General features: G+C 38.2%; 1 protein-coding gene across 1 annotated transcript in view; it reads right to left on the bottom strand.

The window, feature by feature from the left end:
- Nucleotides 1-9,098: 9,098 nt before the first annotated feature.
- Nucleotides 9,099-19,637, bottom strand: part of SMAD9 (SMAD family member 9) — a 35,676-nt gene continuing 25,137 nt past the window's right edge. Inside the window, exons 4-5 of the mRNA XM_012813579.1 lie at nucleotides 14,155-14,411; nucleotides 9,099-9,254 (exon numbers count right to left, since the gene is read on the bottom strand). Of these exons, the coding sequence (XP_012669033.1) occupies nucleotides 9,111-9,254; nucleotides 14,155-14,411 (401 nt within the window). The 3' untranslated portion in view covers nucleotides 9,099-9,110. The remainder of the gene's footprint in view (nucleotides 9,255-14,154; nucleotides 14,412-19,637) is intronic.

The raw sequence follows: 19,637 nt of genomic DNA, 5'->3' as shown, positions 1-19,637 counted from the left end.
CCACAGGCGCCTCCCATGTAAATACATTTCTAAAATTGTGTTGTATATACTGGGGAGGTTTATTTACATTTCCCCCCCTTTTGTTTCTTTTCTTGGTTTCCTTACATTGCAGCTTTGGCAATGCATAAATGTCTTTAATGCATTGCCCAACTTCAGGGTAAACTTTGTCAGCAACACAATGTGTAGTCTCTATTTTATCTAAGTTCATCTAATTACATATATATGGGGCTGCACTCAAATGGGACTGTGGCTGGGGCTGGAAGAGCCAAGAGGGTCTTCTGTCGTCCAGAGCAAGATGTGTCAAACCAAAGGTTCCTGGGCAAGTCTAGCCCACGGTTTTTGTACTACTATTAGCAGTGATTGATTGTTTTTTAGTTTTTACATTTTTAACAGTCTTCATATTTTTATGTAGTTGAAAAGAATTTAAAAGAAAAACATTTTGTGATATGTGAAAATTCTGTAAAATTCAAATTTCAGCATCCAAAAAGTTGTACTGAAGCACAACCATGCCCATTCACCTATGAATTATTTATGAATGCTTTTGCACTATAGTGGCAGAGCTGAGTGGTTATGACAATAGAGTGACCCACAGACAATCACACGTGACCCACAAAGACGAAAATATTTACTATCTGGCTCTTTATGGTGTCTGCTGGCCCCTGCTCCAGAGCCTCCATCCACAGACATCTCTCTATGTCCAGCCAGTTTTGCTCACAGTGGCTTCCTCCCAAGACAGTCCAGGAAGACATTCCCGACTGTGCATGCACTTGCCAAACCTCTGCTTGTATAATGCTTCCTAATGTGCTGTTCCTCAAGTTAAGTCATGTAGCTAACCCAGAGTCACCTGGAAGCCGTGAACACGGGGATGTGCGTGGCTCACTGAAGTAAGGTAGTTACTAAAGTAAAATCCACCATGGTTACTCAGCAACTATGTTAAAATTCTCCATTTATTGAACAGCTGACATCTGTAACAAGGACCCTATGTTAAGAGGAATGGATATAATCTAAAAACATTTTACAATAATAAATATGGTTTTTACCCATTCATTTCAACAGATAATGGTTTTTATCAGAGAGCAAGATGAACTAATAGTCTTATGGTACAATGAAAATGTACCCCCAAATGCACTAATTCCAAGAACTTGTGGGCGTTGTCTTATATGGCAAAAGGGACTTTGAAGATGTAATTTAGTTGAGGAACTTGAGATGGGCTGGGTTGTAAATGTAACCATAGGCCTACTTCCCCCAGGGAGGCAGAGGAAGACTTGCCTACAGAAGGGGAGGCAGGTAGGAGTGATGAGGCAAGAAGGGGAACCAGCCAACAGAATGCAGGCAGCCTCCAGAAACTAGAAAAAGTTAGAAAACAAATCCTTGCTTAGAGTTTTCAGAAGGACCAGCCTTGCCAACACCTTCTCATCAGCCCAGTGAGACAGAGTTCAGACTTCTGACATCCAGAATTGTGAAGAAAATTATTTGTAAGCTACTAAATTTGTGGCTCTTTCCTTCAGCAGCAAGAGGAAACAGGTGGGGATGGATCTCAGGTTTCTAAGCAGGCACTGCTATTTTGCTTTGCTTATTTAAAAGAGAATTTTAGCTAGTATGAACAAGAGTGGTCAACTATGTTATATGCTGTATTAATTGTAATTAAATGTAAAAGAAAGGATTGCATACTCTGTAAACCAAAAAATCATTTACTCCAAGTTAGAAAAAGTAATATTGATTGTACACGGAGTGCCCTCTGCTCCTTACACAAAGCTTTCTAAACCCCAACTAAACTCTTAGCTGTAAATCTCATAGGCAGTGGGATCATTTGGAGCCTTAAACTCCCAAATTCAGAAAGATGTTTTCCAAGAAGATTTTCCAAAGCAATCTGTAGCATGCCTGAGCTAAGACTAGGAATGAGTCAAGAGGCCTCAAGGGCCATCACAATTGCTTTTTTTTTTTTTTTTTTTTTTTTTGCGGGGGCTGAGTTTGAACCCACCATCTCTGGCATATGGAGCTGGCCCTGCTCCTTTAAGTCACAGGAGGCAGAGGAAGCCACAGGAGCCACCCCATCACAATTGCTTTTTAACTACTAACTAGTGGCCATGCTTTGTCCTTGTAGATTTAGTTGTCCAAGTGTCTAAGTTTGGCTTTCAAAACCTTTTACCTCCAAGCTCGGACCTATTTCTACCTCTTTACTTTCCTTTACTTCAAGCCTATCACGAGCTACTTTATACAATACTAATGGATCACTCTATTTCACCAAAGTTCTTTCCACTTCTTTTAGTTCTTTTCCATGCCTAAAGCACTAACTTCTTTATTCCCTTTCCAACGTCAGACCAGGAGAAACAAATAGCAGCTTTGGCAATTTTGTCTACAAACCTCTTTCGTAGTAATCTATAGTTTCACAAACTTTCTTAGAAAAAATACACATAAAATCTATTTAACATTTTTTATTGTGTGTCCTCAAGAATAAATGATTTTAACTTCAAAATATTTTATTGTACATTAGTGTTCTAGATAGTGTATTATTACAAATATTTGTATTAGGACAAATTTCACTTTCCATATTCATTTAGTATTTTTTTTTTTTTTTAAGAGAGGTAGGAGTTGCTTGGGCTGGTCTTGAATTCTTTGGTTTTATTCTCATACTGCAGCTTGTGAAGTAGCTGGACTACAGGCACTCATGAGCATACCTGGCTTATATATTGTTCTAAAGTGAAAACCACATTTGTTAGCAAATGAATTGTAAACTTTTATTATGTTTAGCTTGACTGAATGTATAAGATAATAAGATTAAATCTTCATCGACTCAAAAGAGACAAATCTTTTACACCATGATCCTTGAAACTGTGCTAAATATCAGTGGGTTATTTTGACTATGTTTAGGGTTTTTTCCTTTCTAAATGATGATATTAGAAAAAAGTTAGCTTACCACTTGTAGCCATTATCTCCAAATAATGTAATTGCAGATGTAAATAGTTTTTGGCCTAAAAGCCAAATTGAATATAATTTTCATTGCACATACTCAATTCAATACCAGTATTCAGTAGATTACTAAAGTCATTCTGATGCTATTCCTAACCTAACCATTTTTATCAGATGCATGCATGGAAACATCTGTGGTCACACAAAGATAAACTTCCAGAATTGGTATCTTTTTGTGAATTTGGTGAATAAAATGTCAAAATTCTTTATGCTTTTCTTAAGTCACATTTTGACCATAGTTTAGAATAAAAACAATTTTAACTAACTGTTTAAAACTGTCAAAACTACCTCCCCTTGCTACTGCTATGCAGCTGAATAACAATTTCCAAACTAAATCATAAGCATGCTTTTTTATCTTCACCAACTGTAAATGGAGGTTTGCAATTACGTTTTTTTTTTTTTATTTTGAAGAGGAAGATATACTGATTTTTTTTTTTTTGAGAGAACTGGAAACATACCATTTTTGCCTTTACAATGTGAACTCCAAATACCTTTCTAAACAAACAGTAGCTGAGAAATGCTAAAAATAAATAGATATAATCCCTTCCTTAAAGACCTTAAAGCTGTAAACAATACATTGCAGGAATTGTTAAGAGATGGGTCATGAAGTATTCCAGGAGTGAGGGGAACAAGCACTTCCCTTGACTTAGGAATGTCTGGGATGACTTGCTGAGGGAGCCCCCAAGAAGGCAGGCAAAATGAATCAGCCCAGAAGCCCGTGGTACCCACCTAGGGCCTGATGCAAACATCTCTCCCTGTTTCCTGGCAGCTTGTCATAGCTGGTAGTACACTTATTTTTGGTTTACTTGTTCATCTTCCTTCAAAAACCAGTCAGCTCCTTAAGGCATCAACTTTTTGTTATTTGTCACTGTGTCTATGGTGCCTGCTGACACATAAAAACCATCTGATACAGTGAGTATGTTTTGAGGACTGTATAAAAGGAGGAGGTTTCTAGGATGATGAAAACAGTTTTTCTCTAAGATGTGCTAACGTTAAAGACAATATTTTTTGTCTATACGATGATCTGTTAAAATACCAAATAGCAGATGCAAGAACAGGTTCAGGAACCAGGGGAGGCGTAAAGACACTCAAGATCACTGCTCTCCAAAACCGTGCAGTTTAAACTGGAGGTTTCACGATCCCCATCTGCATTTGGACCAGAATAGCTCATCTTTCATTTGTTTATATTATGGAGGTCTGTAAAATATTTCTTTTGAATAAAGGGCTCCCCCCATTGCTTTAAAAGGGCTCCATTGCTTTAAATCCTGATCAACTTAATTAGGGCTAAGTTTCCTACAACTATTTACTGATTTTCCCTTCTCCATTTTAAGACAAGAAGGAAATTTATCATTATTTAATTTCAAATTACGATGAGGATAGAAACCCCTAGGTAACAATGTTTGCTAGTTAGGTAAGGTCCCTATTGTAGTTGTGCCCTCAACCCAGGAGCTATATACTCTAGCATTGTGCCCATTAGATGGAAGCACACCAATCCCCCTCCTGTGTCCCCTCTTCTTTCCCTCCCCTGCCCCAACTTGAATTAAATTGAGTTTTTCTCTTGTATGGGCATGTGTTAGATCATCTACTGGCTTCATATTAGCATTGAGTATGTTGAATACTTGCTTTTCCATTCTTGTGATACTTTACTAAGAAGAATGTGTTTCAGCTCCATCCAAGTTAACACAAAAGATGTAAAGTCTCCATCTTTTTTCAGGCTGAATAGTATTCCATGGTATACATGTACCACAGTTTATTAATCCATTCCTACATTGATAGGCATTTGGGTTGTCTCCACATCTTGGTGACTGTAAATTGAGCTGCAGTACACAATCTAGTGTAAATGTCCTTATGATAAAATGAATTATCTTCTTCTGAGCAGATGCCTAACAATGTAATTGTGGAATCAAATGGAAAGTCTGTTTTGAGTTCTTTGAGGATTCTCCATACTTCTTTCCAAAGAGGCTGTATTAGTGTAAGAGACCCACCAACAGTGTAAGAATGTTTCCTTGTCTCCATATCTGTGCCAGGACCAGAATGAAATTTAAATGGAGAGAAGACAGAATTTACAATTTTAGATATGTTCATATTTCTCCTGGATTCCATCTCAGTCTTTTTTCTCACAAGCCTTCTTTTAGCACCTTTCTAGTGGGTAACATAACAACAACGTCCAGATGTTAATGATAGTAAGTGTTCATTCTTTCCTATACCTGCAGCATCACTTACTATTTCTAACAACCAAGAAAAAGTCTTCTTCTACATAGAACTTCTCCAAAATTCCTGCAAAGTATCTTCTAGGTTCCATACTTAAGTTATTCCAAGATGTTTAATTCAATGCCACCATCTAATTGCCTTATAACATATGAAATTTTTAAAAATTCCATTTTTAAAATAAGATACTTTGTCTTTTTTGTTTTTTTAAGATGGAGTTGCACTCTGTCATCCTAGGTAGAGTGCCGTGGCATCATAGCTCACAGCAACCTCAAACTCTTGGGATCAAATGATCCTCCTGCCTCAGCCTCCCAACTGGGTGGGAATATAGGCATCCATCACAACACTAGCTAGTTTTTGTATTTTTAGTAGAAATGAGGGTCTCACTCTTGCTCAGGCTGATATCTAACTCCTGAGTTCAAACAATATATCTGCATCAGTCTCCCAGAGTGCTGGTGTTACAGAAGATTAATTGTCTTAAGGAGTTGCAGACCCATGTGCAGTAAATACTTCTATGAGGGTTATAAGAAAAATGAGCCAAAAGACATACAGGTACAGTATTCTTTATTATAAACAATCAGATAGCTTAAGTACAGCTTGATGGATAAATGAAGCCAAGTTACTATAATCAAAAGCATTACTTCACTCAAAAGAAGTAGTTTCTTTCTTTCTTTTTTTTTTTTAAGCATTAAGTTGAACTTTCCTTTAATGTCTACTGGGATCATCTAATCTTGTCATCCAGTTTCAGCTGTTCAATCCTAACAGGGAAAGATAAAATGTGAAATGGATGTCATATTTTGTTTTATTTGTTAAATATATATATACCAAATATTTGGGACACATTCAAAGTGAAGCAGGAGCTTAAAGTCTATCAAGTGACATTTTAAAGTGCTTTTGCTATTTTTTGTTGCTGTTAGGAGGGTATCCACATCCTCAGAAGATGTGACAAAGAGGATGCTAAATGCTAGGTAGGTGGCCAACTGTTTTTGATTAAAAAATTAAGAAAACATAAAGTGTTAAATAGTGACATCTTTACAAGCATAGTTCAAATACTGACCAGCTAGTTAAAACAAACTTTTCATATCTCGATTTTTTGACATTAAAAAAACTAGCTTGAACAACATGATAAATGTTCTGAGTCTCCTGAGCAGGCTGCAATGTCACTACAGGATTCTCTGTTGCTTCTCCATGGCAACCTTGAACATCTTCTGCAGTGGTGATGTATTTAAGGCTTAGCATGTCTGGTTTGTTAGTTATCCTGAAAACCAATCTATTCAATTTTTTTGGACTGTCTACCGCAAGGAATGAGTGTTACATGAGCACATTTAGAAGCTTGAAATCAAACGCTGCAGCATTACAATTTTTGAGAAGTTTGGCAACAAGAAAAAGCTGATTAAAATATGACTATGTTATAATGACGAAAGAGTTAACTTTTCATCAATTCTAAATTACCTATATTTCACAGGTCTGCTAATAAAGGCTTTTGGTAAGACATGACTGGTGTTATCATCACGATCATATGTGCCAATTTAATAGGTTTTTTTCTTTCTTTCTTTCTTCCTTTTTTTTTTTTTTTTTCAACAGAAAACACTATTTCACTGCAAAATTTTGTCCTGGTTTCCCATAGCCACATGGAAATTCAAGTTTTTTGTTTCTTGTTTTTAATGTCATTAATAAGTCACCAGTTCTGATTAATTCCATAAGGTGTTAAGATTATCAGAGGATGAGTTTGACAGTTTATGGAGAGACTGAGAGAGCTATGTTTGATCTCTGGAGCAAAAGCCATGTCTTGTAGCTCTCCCATGGAAGGGTGCCCATATGAGACTCAACATATTAATGTCTTTCCCCAAAAAAAGGGAGATGGGGAATTATCAGAAATTGGAGAAGCAAGGAGAAGAAAACAACCAACTTTGGGACTGGGAAGAACAGTAACATTTGTCAAAAAAATCTACTACTTGATTGCTCAAGAGAGAAGAAAAATACAAATTTCAAATAGATGTAATTAAGAAAAATCAATTACCTTTTCTTCAAGCAAAAGATCATGTGCTTTGTTTTGCTTTAGAAGTTCTGGAACATGAAAATGTCTCTACAAGCAGATTTACTCTTAAGACTCTCAGCTCCACGAGAGCTGGGACTGTCTCTTGTTGACATTTGATCCCACAATACCTAACATGGTACCTGGCATGGACAGGTACACAATACATATGATGAACCAATAAACTACAGGTTTTTCTAAACACTAAATGGGCCACCTAGTTTTAATGTAAAGGTAATAATCATTTTCTACTGTATACATGAAAGTTCCTATTAGATAACACTAGTCATTACAAGAGGTGACAGGCGCAGCTCACTCATGTATCTTTTCAACATGACCATTTCTACATTGAATACAATTTAATGAGAAAAAACTTCCAAGTGCACTAACGCTGGCAAAAGTTGAGAGAAAATGTGAAAATGAAGGAGCTTCTTGGATTACTGAAGTGCTATCTGTTACAAGCATAGCTGCCATCTTAAGTTACACATTTTTAAGAGGATGTGAAATATTTTTCCAAGCAATGCAGTGGGTGGTAATTATTTATGTACATATACTAGAGTACCTACAAAAGTGGAGACCTTTCCTCCATCACTCAAAGGAAAATTTTATAATGTTCTTAATATTGTGTATATTTTTAAAAGATGTCCTATTATTTAGTACCACTAATGCTTCAGAAATTCCCAGGGATTATGAAACTATTATCACTTTATTTGGGAGTGTATTATCAGGCACAAGACTTTTAGTTTTAATAGCAGCTACCAGGTTTGATCAGTAGATATTTTAATTACCACAGATATTAATAACTCATAAATTTGACCCAGTAATGTATGTAGATTTTCTAAAAGTCTTTGCTTTAGTAATCCGCAAATAATATTTGCCAAGAGACAGGGAAAGGGCAAAAGGAGGGCCCTCACCTAAGGACTTTGACATGGGAAGGTGAGAAGGTGTGTGTCCATGTGTGATGCTTTCTTTGGTCCAACCCTTTTGTTTAACCTGCTTCTTCTCCACATGGGACTGAAGCCCATGCTGCCATGGTACACTGCAGAGTCCCGTCTGCAGGACTGCCTGCCCCGGGCAGCTCACACCACAGGCACCTGATTGCCTATGTGGAAAGCAGGCATCTGCTTGGGTGGTTCTTGGACTAAGTTCTGGTCTTGTAATTTGGGAATATAGCTCATTTCATGCTATTTTCATATTTATTTTACCTTATTAAACTTTTTTGTGTGTGCAGGAGTAGTTTGAGGCAACATGGATGCTTAGCTTCACAGTTTCTTCTCCAATCACAGTTTAAATTGATTTAAAACATACCGTTAACATCAGCACAATAGTCCAACTATGTCAGTTTCAGAAAGAAAACTTTCTGTGGCTTATCTCACAGAATTCGTTATACAAGCTTATTTTTTTTTCCTTCTTTCTTGCCAATAGCACTAAACATGAGACCATTTAGAGTATATGAATTCGAGTGCTTTGTTTCATCTGGGAGTGTTATTTGCTGTAGTGCTGCTAATATGTGACTTTTGCTAAATGAACAGTTTGCCATTCCTGTGAGCCTGCACGGCATGCTTTAGAATGCTGTGGCTGACTGAAGCTGCTGTGCATTCTGCCAACACCCTTTGAATACCGTTGACACAGTTGCCTTTCATTTGTTTCCTCCCACAAAAGAAGCTGCTTCCTTGTAGAGCACAGGCACAAAAACCCTGCCTTTCCAATTGCACTGTACTGGTACCAGGTTAACTAGAAAGCACAAAACAAATTGTGATTAAAAAATATGAACAGTATACATTGTATGTATTTACACACCTCTTTAGAAGTTTCAGTTAGTTGCAAACCTGAAATGATATAAGCTGTGGCTTGCAACAACATCTACTCTATGGAAGTGCAGCTTAAGACATGACTGTTAAGATACTGAAGAAATCGGGTTATGGGGGGAGCCCATCTGAGTCAGAACTTTGTCCAACCACTGCAGCGGTCCATGAAGATGGACTTCAATCCAGCAGGGGGTGCTCGTCACATCCTGGCGGTGATACTCAGCTCCCCAACCCTGGAAAGCAAAAACAGAGCCAGGAGTATTGTACCAGACTTGGCAGTCACCTCCAGGGCCCCTGGCAGAGTTTATGGGGTGCAGAGCCCCTCCCACCAGAGGAGCTTCTGAGACAAGAGAGGGAGAGAATGTGACCTCTACCTCCCGGGAGGCACAGGGCAACCCTTGCACCAACTGGACACCTTCTGTGAGCCCACATCAGTGCATTCCCTCTGGGTTCACAACGAAATCCTTGCACCTAGAGGTGGCTTGGGGCTCTAGTCACATGGGAACACTGGCATAGGGCAGAAGCCTGACCTTGTGTTCACCCCTTTCATGCCAAAGATAGCATTTCACATAAAACGGTTACTACGGACCAGCAATTGGATCTGAAAAGAGATAACTGGATAAAGTGATAACTGGAAGGCACTCTGGATTTTTCAGGGTTGATTATCAAAGCTTGCTCTTCTCTCTCTCTGACTCACGTGGTAATTCCTCATTTCTTACCACTCATGGGAGAGACAGTAAAAATAAGAAAGAAATAATGTATTTGTGTATTTTTCTCTATATGCCATAAATCAATGAAAAATTATTTAAAACATGAAAGGGGATCATGGCTAAGCAAATCACTTTTGTTACTAGGCTGTTAAAAATTGAATCCAGACACAGCCTGCCTCCTTGCCACACTATGTATTTGTGACCCTGAACCTCAAGTGACCCCTGATAGCAGGTGCTCCGTGCCCCCTAGTCCCTTTGCTCTCACATCTCCCTACCCATGCCTGAAACTGATAATCTTATTTCTTATTTTAATGAGAAAAATGAAGCAATAAGAAATGAAATTTTCACAGCATTTATACCCACATACCTGGTCGTTTCTACCTCCTACTATAGATTAATAATCTGGGTTTCCAAATGAACTGGTCCATCTGTTTATGTGTTATTAGAGTCACTTACCTTCTCAGGGACAACAGTTCCACCTTTTGCTCCTACTAGATCGGTCCCATCATTAACGAACACACTGAAATACCTCCCATCTTCAGAAGACATTTTTGTACTGCCCCCACCAGACTTTGATCCTCTGACCCCCGCCTAGGAAACACCCTGCAAAGCCTTACTTTGATGGCTTTCTCAATTCCTTCCCTCCTGTTCCCTCTTAAATTCATCTAATCAGCAATTCACCCAAGCTTCCAACAAAACTTTCCTTGTCAAGATCAAAAAGACCTTTCTGCTCCTAAAAATTAAGAATCAAATCTTTGTCATCACGTCACATGGGCAGTATTTGATTTAACTTATCATGCCCCTCTGGTCCTCAATGATCTTCTCTTGGTTTCCAAAGCACCATAATTTCTTGGCTCTATTCCTACCTCACTGGAAGTTTTTATTTTCAGTTTTCCTTGGTGGTTCTTTCTCTTCTCCCCAATCTTCTATGTTGCAGCGTCCCATCCCTAGGTCCTAGAACCCCTAATTTTCACTGTTTAAACTCACACCCTTGGTGTTCTCATTTGGACTCATGGACTTAAGAACCATTCTGATGCTGATAATTCCTAAAGTTTTACACCTCAAGCCCAGAGCTCTCTCTCATAATCCAGACTCTCATGTCGAGCTGCCTACTCAGCATCTCCACTAGAACGTGTGTGACATTCATGTCAAAGTTACCATCACTAAAACTGAACTCTCATTCGTATCTCCAAGGCTGGGACACCTGCATCTTTTCCATTTTGGTTGAAGGGAACTAACTTCATCTTTTAACTCCTCTCCTTTTTTCACACCCCACATCTACCCTGCCTCCAGAATTCAGAATCTTTCTACTTCTGACGAGTTCTACTGGACTCTCCTGGGGGGTTGCCATCATCTCTTGCCTGAATATTGCAATAGCCGCCTAACTATTATAATTGTGAATAGCTTCCCTATTCACAGTCTTGTGCCTTCACACAGCAGACAGTGAGTCTTTAAAAGCAGAAGTCAGTAAAGGCTCGCTAGCTCTACAGAGGAACAGCCAAAATTCCTTAAACTGGCTTAGGAAGTGGAAGCCTTGCTCTGGGTCCCTGCCCCACTCATTACACTTCGGCCACACGGGCCTGTTTGTTTCTCCAATTTCTAGGCTTCCTCTTGCCCTGGAGCCTTAGTTCTTGCTCTTCCCTATGCCTTTGCCCGGACAACCCTCTGACTAGTCTCCTGCCAGGCTCTCCAGGACGAGGCCTGCTCTGATGTGCGGCTGGCCCGCTCCAACTCCCTTCCCCCTGCTCAGGTTCTCTCTTCTATCCACCTTCTCTGGGATGGTTGTTTACTATCATTCTCTTCTTACTAGAATGTTGGTTCCATGAGGGCAGAGATCTGTGAGCAATCAGGGGGAGAAGGTTGGCGTTTTTTTTTTTTTTTTTTTGACAGACAGAGTCTTACTTTGTTGCCCTTGGTAGAGTGCTGTGGCGTCATAGCTCACAGCAACCTCCAACTCCTGGGCTTAGATGATTCTCTTGCCTTAGCCTCCTGAGTAGCTGGGACTACAGGTGTCTGTCACAATGCCCGGCAATTTTTTGTTGCAGTTTGGCTGGGGCTGGGTTTGAACCTGCCACTCTCAGTATATAGGGCCAGCGCCCTACTCATTGAGCCACAGGTGCCACTCAGCTTTTTTTTTTTCTTTAGATTCAAACATACTTTATTACTTAAAAAGTAATCTATCAACATAAACAAAAGTTTAAAACATTTCTATGTAATTGTTTAGAGTTTATATCTTTTCACTGGCTTCACTAGATCATAATTATTTTCCATAACTGATATTAAACGAGAGCATTTCCTCAATATTCTAGTAACTTGGTAAACACAGCAAAGCACTGATACAGGTTGCAGCAAGATACAGGCTGCATACCATTCTGTGTTCACCATGGACTCACCACTGAGCATAATTTGGACAATGACATAGTGTGGCTGCTGCTGACTTCATTCCAAGACAGTAGTTCTCACGATTACAAATGTGTTCATTTGTAATGAGAAAAGTCATAGAATTGCTGAAACCAACACTTTCTAAGTTTACTGATCATTACAGATCAGTTATTCTCCACTGAATAATTTCCTACTTTCCTATTTTCTCCCTTTCTCCCTGCCTCCCTCCTTTCCTTTGTTCTTTTCTTTTTTCCCTTCTGTCTTTCAGCTGAACTAGACCTGGCATTCCTTTGTGAGTAATCACTGATGTATCCCAACACCCACAACAGTGTCTGACCTGGCATACAGTAGGTAACTGGTAAATATTTGTTGACTGATTGAGTCTAGAATCAGTAGAAATCACACCTGAAAGAGACCTTAAGGATGATCTGATACATCACCCCCAAGTAGCAGTCACCAGTGCTTGCTCATGTATAATTTGTAAAACTGATCAACTATAGTTATATTTACTAAATACAGGAGAAATTCCATGGTTGACTACCTCCCTACATTGACCACATCCTTACGTTGACCTAATTTTCACAGACCAGACATGCACCACATGTATGCATCAACACAGCAGGCCTAGTTCCTCACTTGACCACCTCTGTATATTGACCAGGCTGTTATAGTTCCTTGGGTGGTCAACTTATAGAGGTTCTACTGTACTTTTTGAAAGTCCCTGAAATGTTAATAAGTTTATTTGCTGTGAATTGTGTAGCTTTATACATTTAAATGTTGCATATCTGAGAAATATATCTAGTTGATATTAAGGAAATTAGATTTTCATCTAAACTTATATTTAACTAAAGTGAAGTAATTACCTATGAGATATTGACATTTCATCCTAATTTTAGAAACACAGACCTGGAAAAAAACAACTGTTCAATTCTAATGAGTGTTCATTAACAGCAATTTAATGCCCTTTGCTGGCTCTAATGCAACAGAACATTTAGAAAGCTTTCCAGTATTTGTTAAGTGCTTTACAATGTAAAGCTGTAAATTTTTTAAAACTGTAAATTTGAATAAAGCTACTTTGTCATCATGAAAGAGAAATGATTTCAAGAAGTCATTTTTGAATTGGGAAAATACATCTTGATTCTTATTTTCAAAGTAATTATTAAAATTATAAATACAGTACAATAAAAACATAATTAAGCATAGAAAAATAGGACAATTATTTGTCAAGGTAATTTTAAACAGCTAAAAAAATTTTTACTTTGAAAAAGTGAGCCATACTGATTCCTGGGCTAGCTATGTGACAATGTGAAAACTGTGTCACATGTACCTAGATAGTTTGTTAAACAAGCTCAGATTTTGAAATATTAGAATGATGTACAAGTATTTTGTAATAGATAAAGTAGCAGATGATGAAACTGAAACCTTAGCTTCAACGTGTAAATCCAGTTTCGTCTTCCCACTATGAAACTTCCTTGGCTCTCCAAACTCCAGACTTGAGAAACCCAACACATATTCCACTTTCTAAGAACTAATCACATTCACCTAATGTTTCCATCCTAATTTGTTTATATCCTTATAACAGCACTTCATTTTATCCTATTTTTTATTAGAGCCAATTCTGTGCCTAAATATTTTGGAGCTTATCTATGCATATCATCTCCTCTATTCTCCTGAATGCTTTCTAAGAGTAAGAAGAGTGTCTTACTGAATTTGGATAAATTCACCAACATTCACAGAGTGACAACAGAGCTTAGCAATTTGATGAGAGAAAAATCTCTGCATCATTTAGTCCTAAAAATTATAATTGCATTTTATCTTCTGCATTAAAAGCAATCAGGTAGCGACCTTAACTTGTTTTTACAACTAAAGACAACACATCATACTCACAGAGGAACTCTTCTTAAAAACTGGTAATGAAATTAAAAAAAAATTATTGTCAGAATTGGCTATAGAAGCGCCTCATCCTCCAGAGTGCTGTTGTTCTGTTTTGTTTTATTGTTTTTTACTTCATAATCTGACCAAATTCCCCCACCCCGCTTACCTTAACAAAACTCATCCGGATGGTGCACATCTTAGTTAACTCATAAACGACTTCGAAGCCATGGTGCACTGACTGGGCCAGCAACTGAGCAAACAGCTGGTTGTTGAAGACCTTGAGGCTGCACCCGCTGGGGATCTTGCAGACAGTGGCCGGGTGGAAGCCGTGCTGATAGTTGCAATTCCGGCTCTGCACAAAGATGCTGCTGTCACTCACGCACTCGGCATACACCTCTCCCCCGACATAGTACAAGTGCACACCTGCAGACGCAAAGACACAGCCTTCCTTCACACACCCGCACACACTGTGCCCTCCCACGGGCTCTGTTACCCTAAAGAGATACTAAGTCTGGACTGTCAGGTTCCTGGTCGGATCATTAATCCAAGATGTGTAAAATGTGTGACCCAAATGCCACTTCTTTCATTATAATTAATTTGTACTTTCTCCACAAGTCTATTTGAAAGTGAATTGGAACCCAAGAACTCAAGAGTCCCATATATATATTATCTCTCCCATCTCTCTATCTCCTGTTTGTTTCAAAAATAAGGTTTCCTAATATTAGAAACAAAATAAATAGATCATGCCAAAAAAATCAAATAAACCCTTCATGCACATATATAAATTTGACAATTTAAAACTGGACACAGTTAATAGGAAAGTGTCACTGAAGTGCATACACACAATCCACTTAGAGGAAACAGTGAATGATGGTTAAATTTTAATTTACCAACAGTTACAAATCTGTTTCTCCTAATAAATATCTCAAAGAGAACGATCTCATTTCAAAGTGTATTACCTATGCTCATAAATCATATATATAAATGTCTATTTTTCACTTGTTAACAGTGAAATTCCTACCACATTTTTAGATAGAATATAAAAACTCACATGCAAAATATAGCTTACTTCACTTCATCTAACATTCTTATAATTAATAGTTCATGCAGAGAACGTTACCACTCTTGCCATTTTCTATTCCAATTAAACTTAAGGAAGTTCTTTTCCTTTAATTCTCTGGGTTTGAGACTCAACATAAATTTATAGCAAGGGACTAGAGTTACCTAATATGAAGAAGCTCTAGTTTAGTGAATATTAAATACCAGAATAATTTTTCTCTACCTTTTTTTGTTCATACTTCCCACTTCATGAAAAATCCCCAACTTTTAAGGTAGAAAAAAATGTCTTCAGCTCTAGAAGTCAACACGATTATAAATATAATCGCTATGCAGTTAAAAAGTGTTTATAAAAATGATCCAGAATATACTTAAATATTCTGGGTCTCCTCAAAATGAAAATGTAAAAGTTGAGAAACAGAACTTACAGACCTCGAGGGCTTTTCAGACCCCAGGGTGTACAACTTTGACTTCAGCAAACAGACCTGAGGGGGCTGCTCAGAGCTCCTTTGTCAGCCTCTCCGTAGCACTGGAGGCAGTTTTTCATTGCTCCCTACCCCCCTCCCCCCACCATACTTACTGTTTCCTTCTCCCATTTCCTTTCCCTTAATAAAATTTTAGAAAAGAATGATTTCGAGTATTATATATTCCAATCACATCACTCTGAAGGAACTGGCCGGGCTCTGGATATTCAGGTCAAAGTTCCCTGTCACTGTGCCCATGAGCTCAGCTTCCTCCTCTTCTTCCCTCAGCCATCCTCTCAACCCTCCTCTCAACCTTCTTTTTCTCAGCTCCTTCACTCACTCTCTTGTACGGCCTTGGGCCTGGAACCCATGGCCTCCAAGGTAGTGCCCAGGAAGCAGAAGGGTGGTCCTGACTGGCTGGAACATAGTCACTTGGCTGCAGCCCCAGAGTGGAGCAGGTATTTGAATTGAATAACCTTCAAATACATAATCCTCTTGAAACCTATTAGGTAGAAGAGGTAAGATTTTTGTTATCTGACCCTGGTCTTTATGTTGGGGGTGATTTTCAATCCTGTTAGAAGACTTATCTGCAACCACAGCACAGTGGCAGAGGAAAGCTGGGCAGGTAGGAAGCAGCAGTCCAGTGTCCTAGGGAAGAGGGAGGGAGGCTGCTCTGAACACGAGGAGAGGGCTGGAACTGACCTTTGTGAAAAGGAATCTGGCTTTAGACCAGAAACAGCAGCATCTAAACAGGAGTTGAGTGAGCAAACAATTTTTTTTTGAGATAGCATCTCCGTCTCACTCTGTTTCCCAGGGTAGAGTGCAGTAGCATCATCTAGCTTCCTGTAACCTCAAACTCCTGGGCTCAAGCCATCCTCCTGCCTCAGCCTCCCTAGTAGCTGGGACCACAGGCACTTGCCACAATGCCCGGCTAATGTTTCTATTTTTGTTGAGATGGGTCTTTGCTCTTGCTCAGGCTGGTCTCAAACTCCTGGCCTCAAGCAGGAGGCAGTTTCCTGCTTGGCCTCCCAGAGTCCCAGGAGTGAGCCACCACATCAGCCAGCAAACAATTTTGTTTGTACCCATTTGGCAGGTCAAAGTAGTGGCTTTAAATCCTATATATCAGATTCAAGCCCACCACCCACTGGTACAGTGGTTCTGAAACCTAAGCTTGCACCAGAGTCACATGGAGAGCTTGTTAAAAAAAACAGACCACTACTTGAGTTGTGGGGGATGAGGCCTGACAATGTGCATTTCCAACAAGTCCCAGGTGAGGCTGATGCTGCCTCCCTCTGCTACACTTCGCAAATCTCAGGCTGGTGTATAAGCCAGTCCTGCGAATTGGAAGGGCCGGATTTTTTTTTCTTCTTTTTAAATTTATTTTTCTTACTTATACATGTGTATATCAGGTTTCCACTTTTGCCTTCACAGAATTAACAAGGCTAAATTTAATGACAATAACAATATTTAACATAAGGACCGAGAACAAAAACCTCATAAAGAACGAAAGAAGATAAATACATTCAGAAAAGAAATCAGACTATTGCTGCAATGAAATATTAAGCAATAATAATAGTAATAATGCAAAGAAAGTAACATACACATTGTCAGATAGAAGTATGACTATTATAGAATACTTTGATCAGTTAACTTCTTCTTATTTTGTTTTTTCCAAAGTCTCAAAAAATAGACAACTAATATGTATAAATAAAAGATAATTTAAAAAAAACAGATCATGCCTAATCTTATAGACAATAGAAAAAGAAATACTTCAAAATCATTCTACTTAATCTGGATACACCTGATATTAAAATTGGAGAAAATATATTACTATAAAGGGGAAATTACAAACATGTATCACTTATAAATGAGGGTACAATATGATAACCAACATATTAACATGTTGAATTAAAAATTAATGTTTAAGTAATGTACTTTGGTCAAAATTAAATACAATTTATATGAGAATTAGTCACTATTTTCTTTTTCCTTGCCCACACCCCCTCCCTCCTTTTTCTGGTCTCTCCTTCCCCCTATGCCCCACCATGTCATTAATTACCATTAATTGTCTTCATATCAAAGTTGAATACATAGGATTCTTACTTCTCCATTCCTGTGATGCTTCACTAAGAATAATGTGTTTCATCTCCATCCAGATTAATACAAATGCTGTAAAATCTCCATTATTTTTGATGGCTGATTAATACTCTATGGTATACATATACCCAAGCTTACCAATCCATTCCTGGGTTGACAGACATTTAGGCTGTTTCCACATTTTAGTGATTGTAAATTGGGCTACATTAAACAGTCTAGTACAAGTGTCTTTATAATAAAAGTTTTTTTTTTCCTTCTGGATAGAAGCCCAGTAATGGGATTATAGGATCGAATGGGAGGTCTAGGTTGAGTTCTTTAAGGTTTCTCCATACTTCCTTCTAAAAAGGTTGTATTAGTTTGCGGTACCACCAGCAGTGCAAAAGCATTCCTTTCTCTCCACATCTGCACCAGCATCTGCAGTTTTAAGATTTTGTGATATAGGCCATTCTCACTGGGGTTAGATGATATCTCAGGGTGGTTCTAATTTGCATTTCTCTGATAATTAGGGATGATGAGCATTTTTTCATATGCTTAGTAGCCATTTGTCTATCATCTTCAGAGAAGATTCTATTCATGTCTCTTCCCCATTGATATATGGGATTGTTGGGTTTTTTCTTGTACATTAATTGAAATTCTGCATAGATCCTGGTTATTATCTATGCAGAATTTGCAAAATATGCAAATATCCTTTCCCTTTGAGTAGGTTGTCTATTTGCTTTGGTTGTGGTCTCCTTGGCTATAAAGAAACTTTTCAATTTCATTAAATCACATTTTTTTATTATTGCTATTGTTGCTATTGCCATGGCAGTCTTCCTCATAAAGTCTTCCCCAGGCCAATATCTTCCAGTGTTTTTCCTATTCTTTCTTTGAGAATTTTTATCATTTCATGCCTTAAATTTAAGTCCTTTATCCATCATGAATCAATTTTTGTGAGTGGAGAAAGGGGTGGGTCCAATATCAGCCTTTTACATGTGGATTTCCAGTTCTCCCAGCACCATTTATTAAATAGGGAGTCTGTCCCCCAGTAGATGCTCTTGTTTGGTTTATTGAAGATTAGTTGGCTCTAAGTTGTTGGTTTCATTTCCAGATTTTCTATTCAATTCCAAATATGTATGTCTCTATTTTAGTGCTCATACCATGCTGTCTTGACCACTATGGCCTTGTAGTACAGCCTGAAATCTGGTATAATGATACCCTTGGCTTTGTTTTTGTTACTAAGAACTGCCTTAGCTATATGGGTTTTTTTTTTTTTAGGTTCCATATAAAACACAGAATCATTTTTTCCACGTCTTGAAAGTAGGATGTTGGTATTTTAATAGGGATGGCATTGAATCAGTAAATTAGTCTAGGAAGTACAGACATTTTAACAATGTTGATTCTTCCCAGCCATGAGCATGGTATATTTTTCCATTTGTTGATGTCTTCTGCTATTTCCTTTCTTAGGGTTTCATAATTTTCTTTATAGAGGTCCTTCATCTCTTTTGTTAGGTATATTCCTAAGTATTTCATTTTCTTTGGGGCTATGGTGAAGGGAATTGTGCCCTTAATTAACCTCTCATCTTGGCTATTGTTGGCATATACCAAAGCAACTGACTTGTTGACGCTGATTTCATATCCTGAGACATTATTGTATTTTTTGATGACTTACAAGAGTCTTGTGGTTGAATCTGTGGGGTTCTCCAAGTATAAGATCATATCATTAGCAAAAAAGGGAGAATTTAACCTCATCTGCTCCCATTTGGATGCCCTTTATTTTCTTGTCTTGTCAATTCAACAATGTTGAATAGTAATGGTGACAGAGGACAACCTTTTCTGGTTCCAGTTCTAAGAGGAAAAGCTTTCAGTTTTACTCCATTCGGTAAAATGCTAGCTGTGGGTTTGTCATGGATAACTTTGATCGGTTTAAGAAATGTACCACATATGCCTATACTCCTCAGTGTTCTAATTTAAAGAGGATGCTGGGTTTTATCGAATGCTTTTTCTGCATCTACTGAGAGGATCATGCAGTGTTTGGTTTTACTTCTGTTGATAC

The sequence above is a fragment of the Otolemur garnettii genome, unplaced genomic scaffold (assembly GCF_000181295.1).
Source record: "Otolemur garnettii isolate 467f Iridium unplaced genomic scaffold, OtoGar3 scaffold00278, whole genome shotgun sequence".
In the NCBI taxonomy this organism is placed as follows: Eukaryota; Metazoa; Chordata; class Mammalia; order Primates; family Galagidae; genus Otolemur; species Otolemur garnettii.
This window is presented reverse-complemented; position numbering and strand designations above follow the sequence as displayed.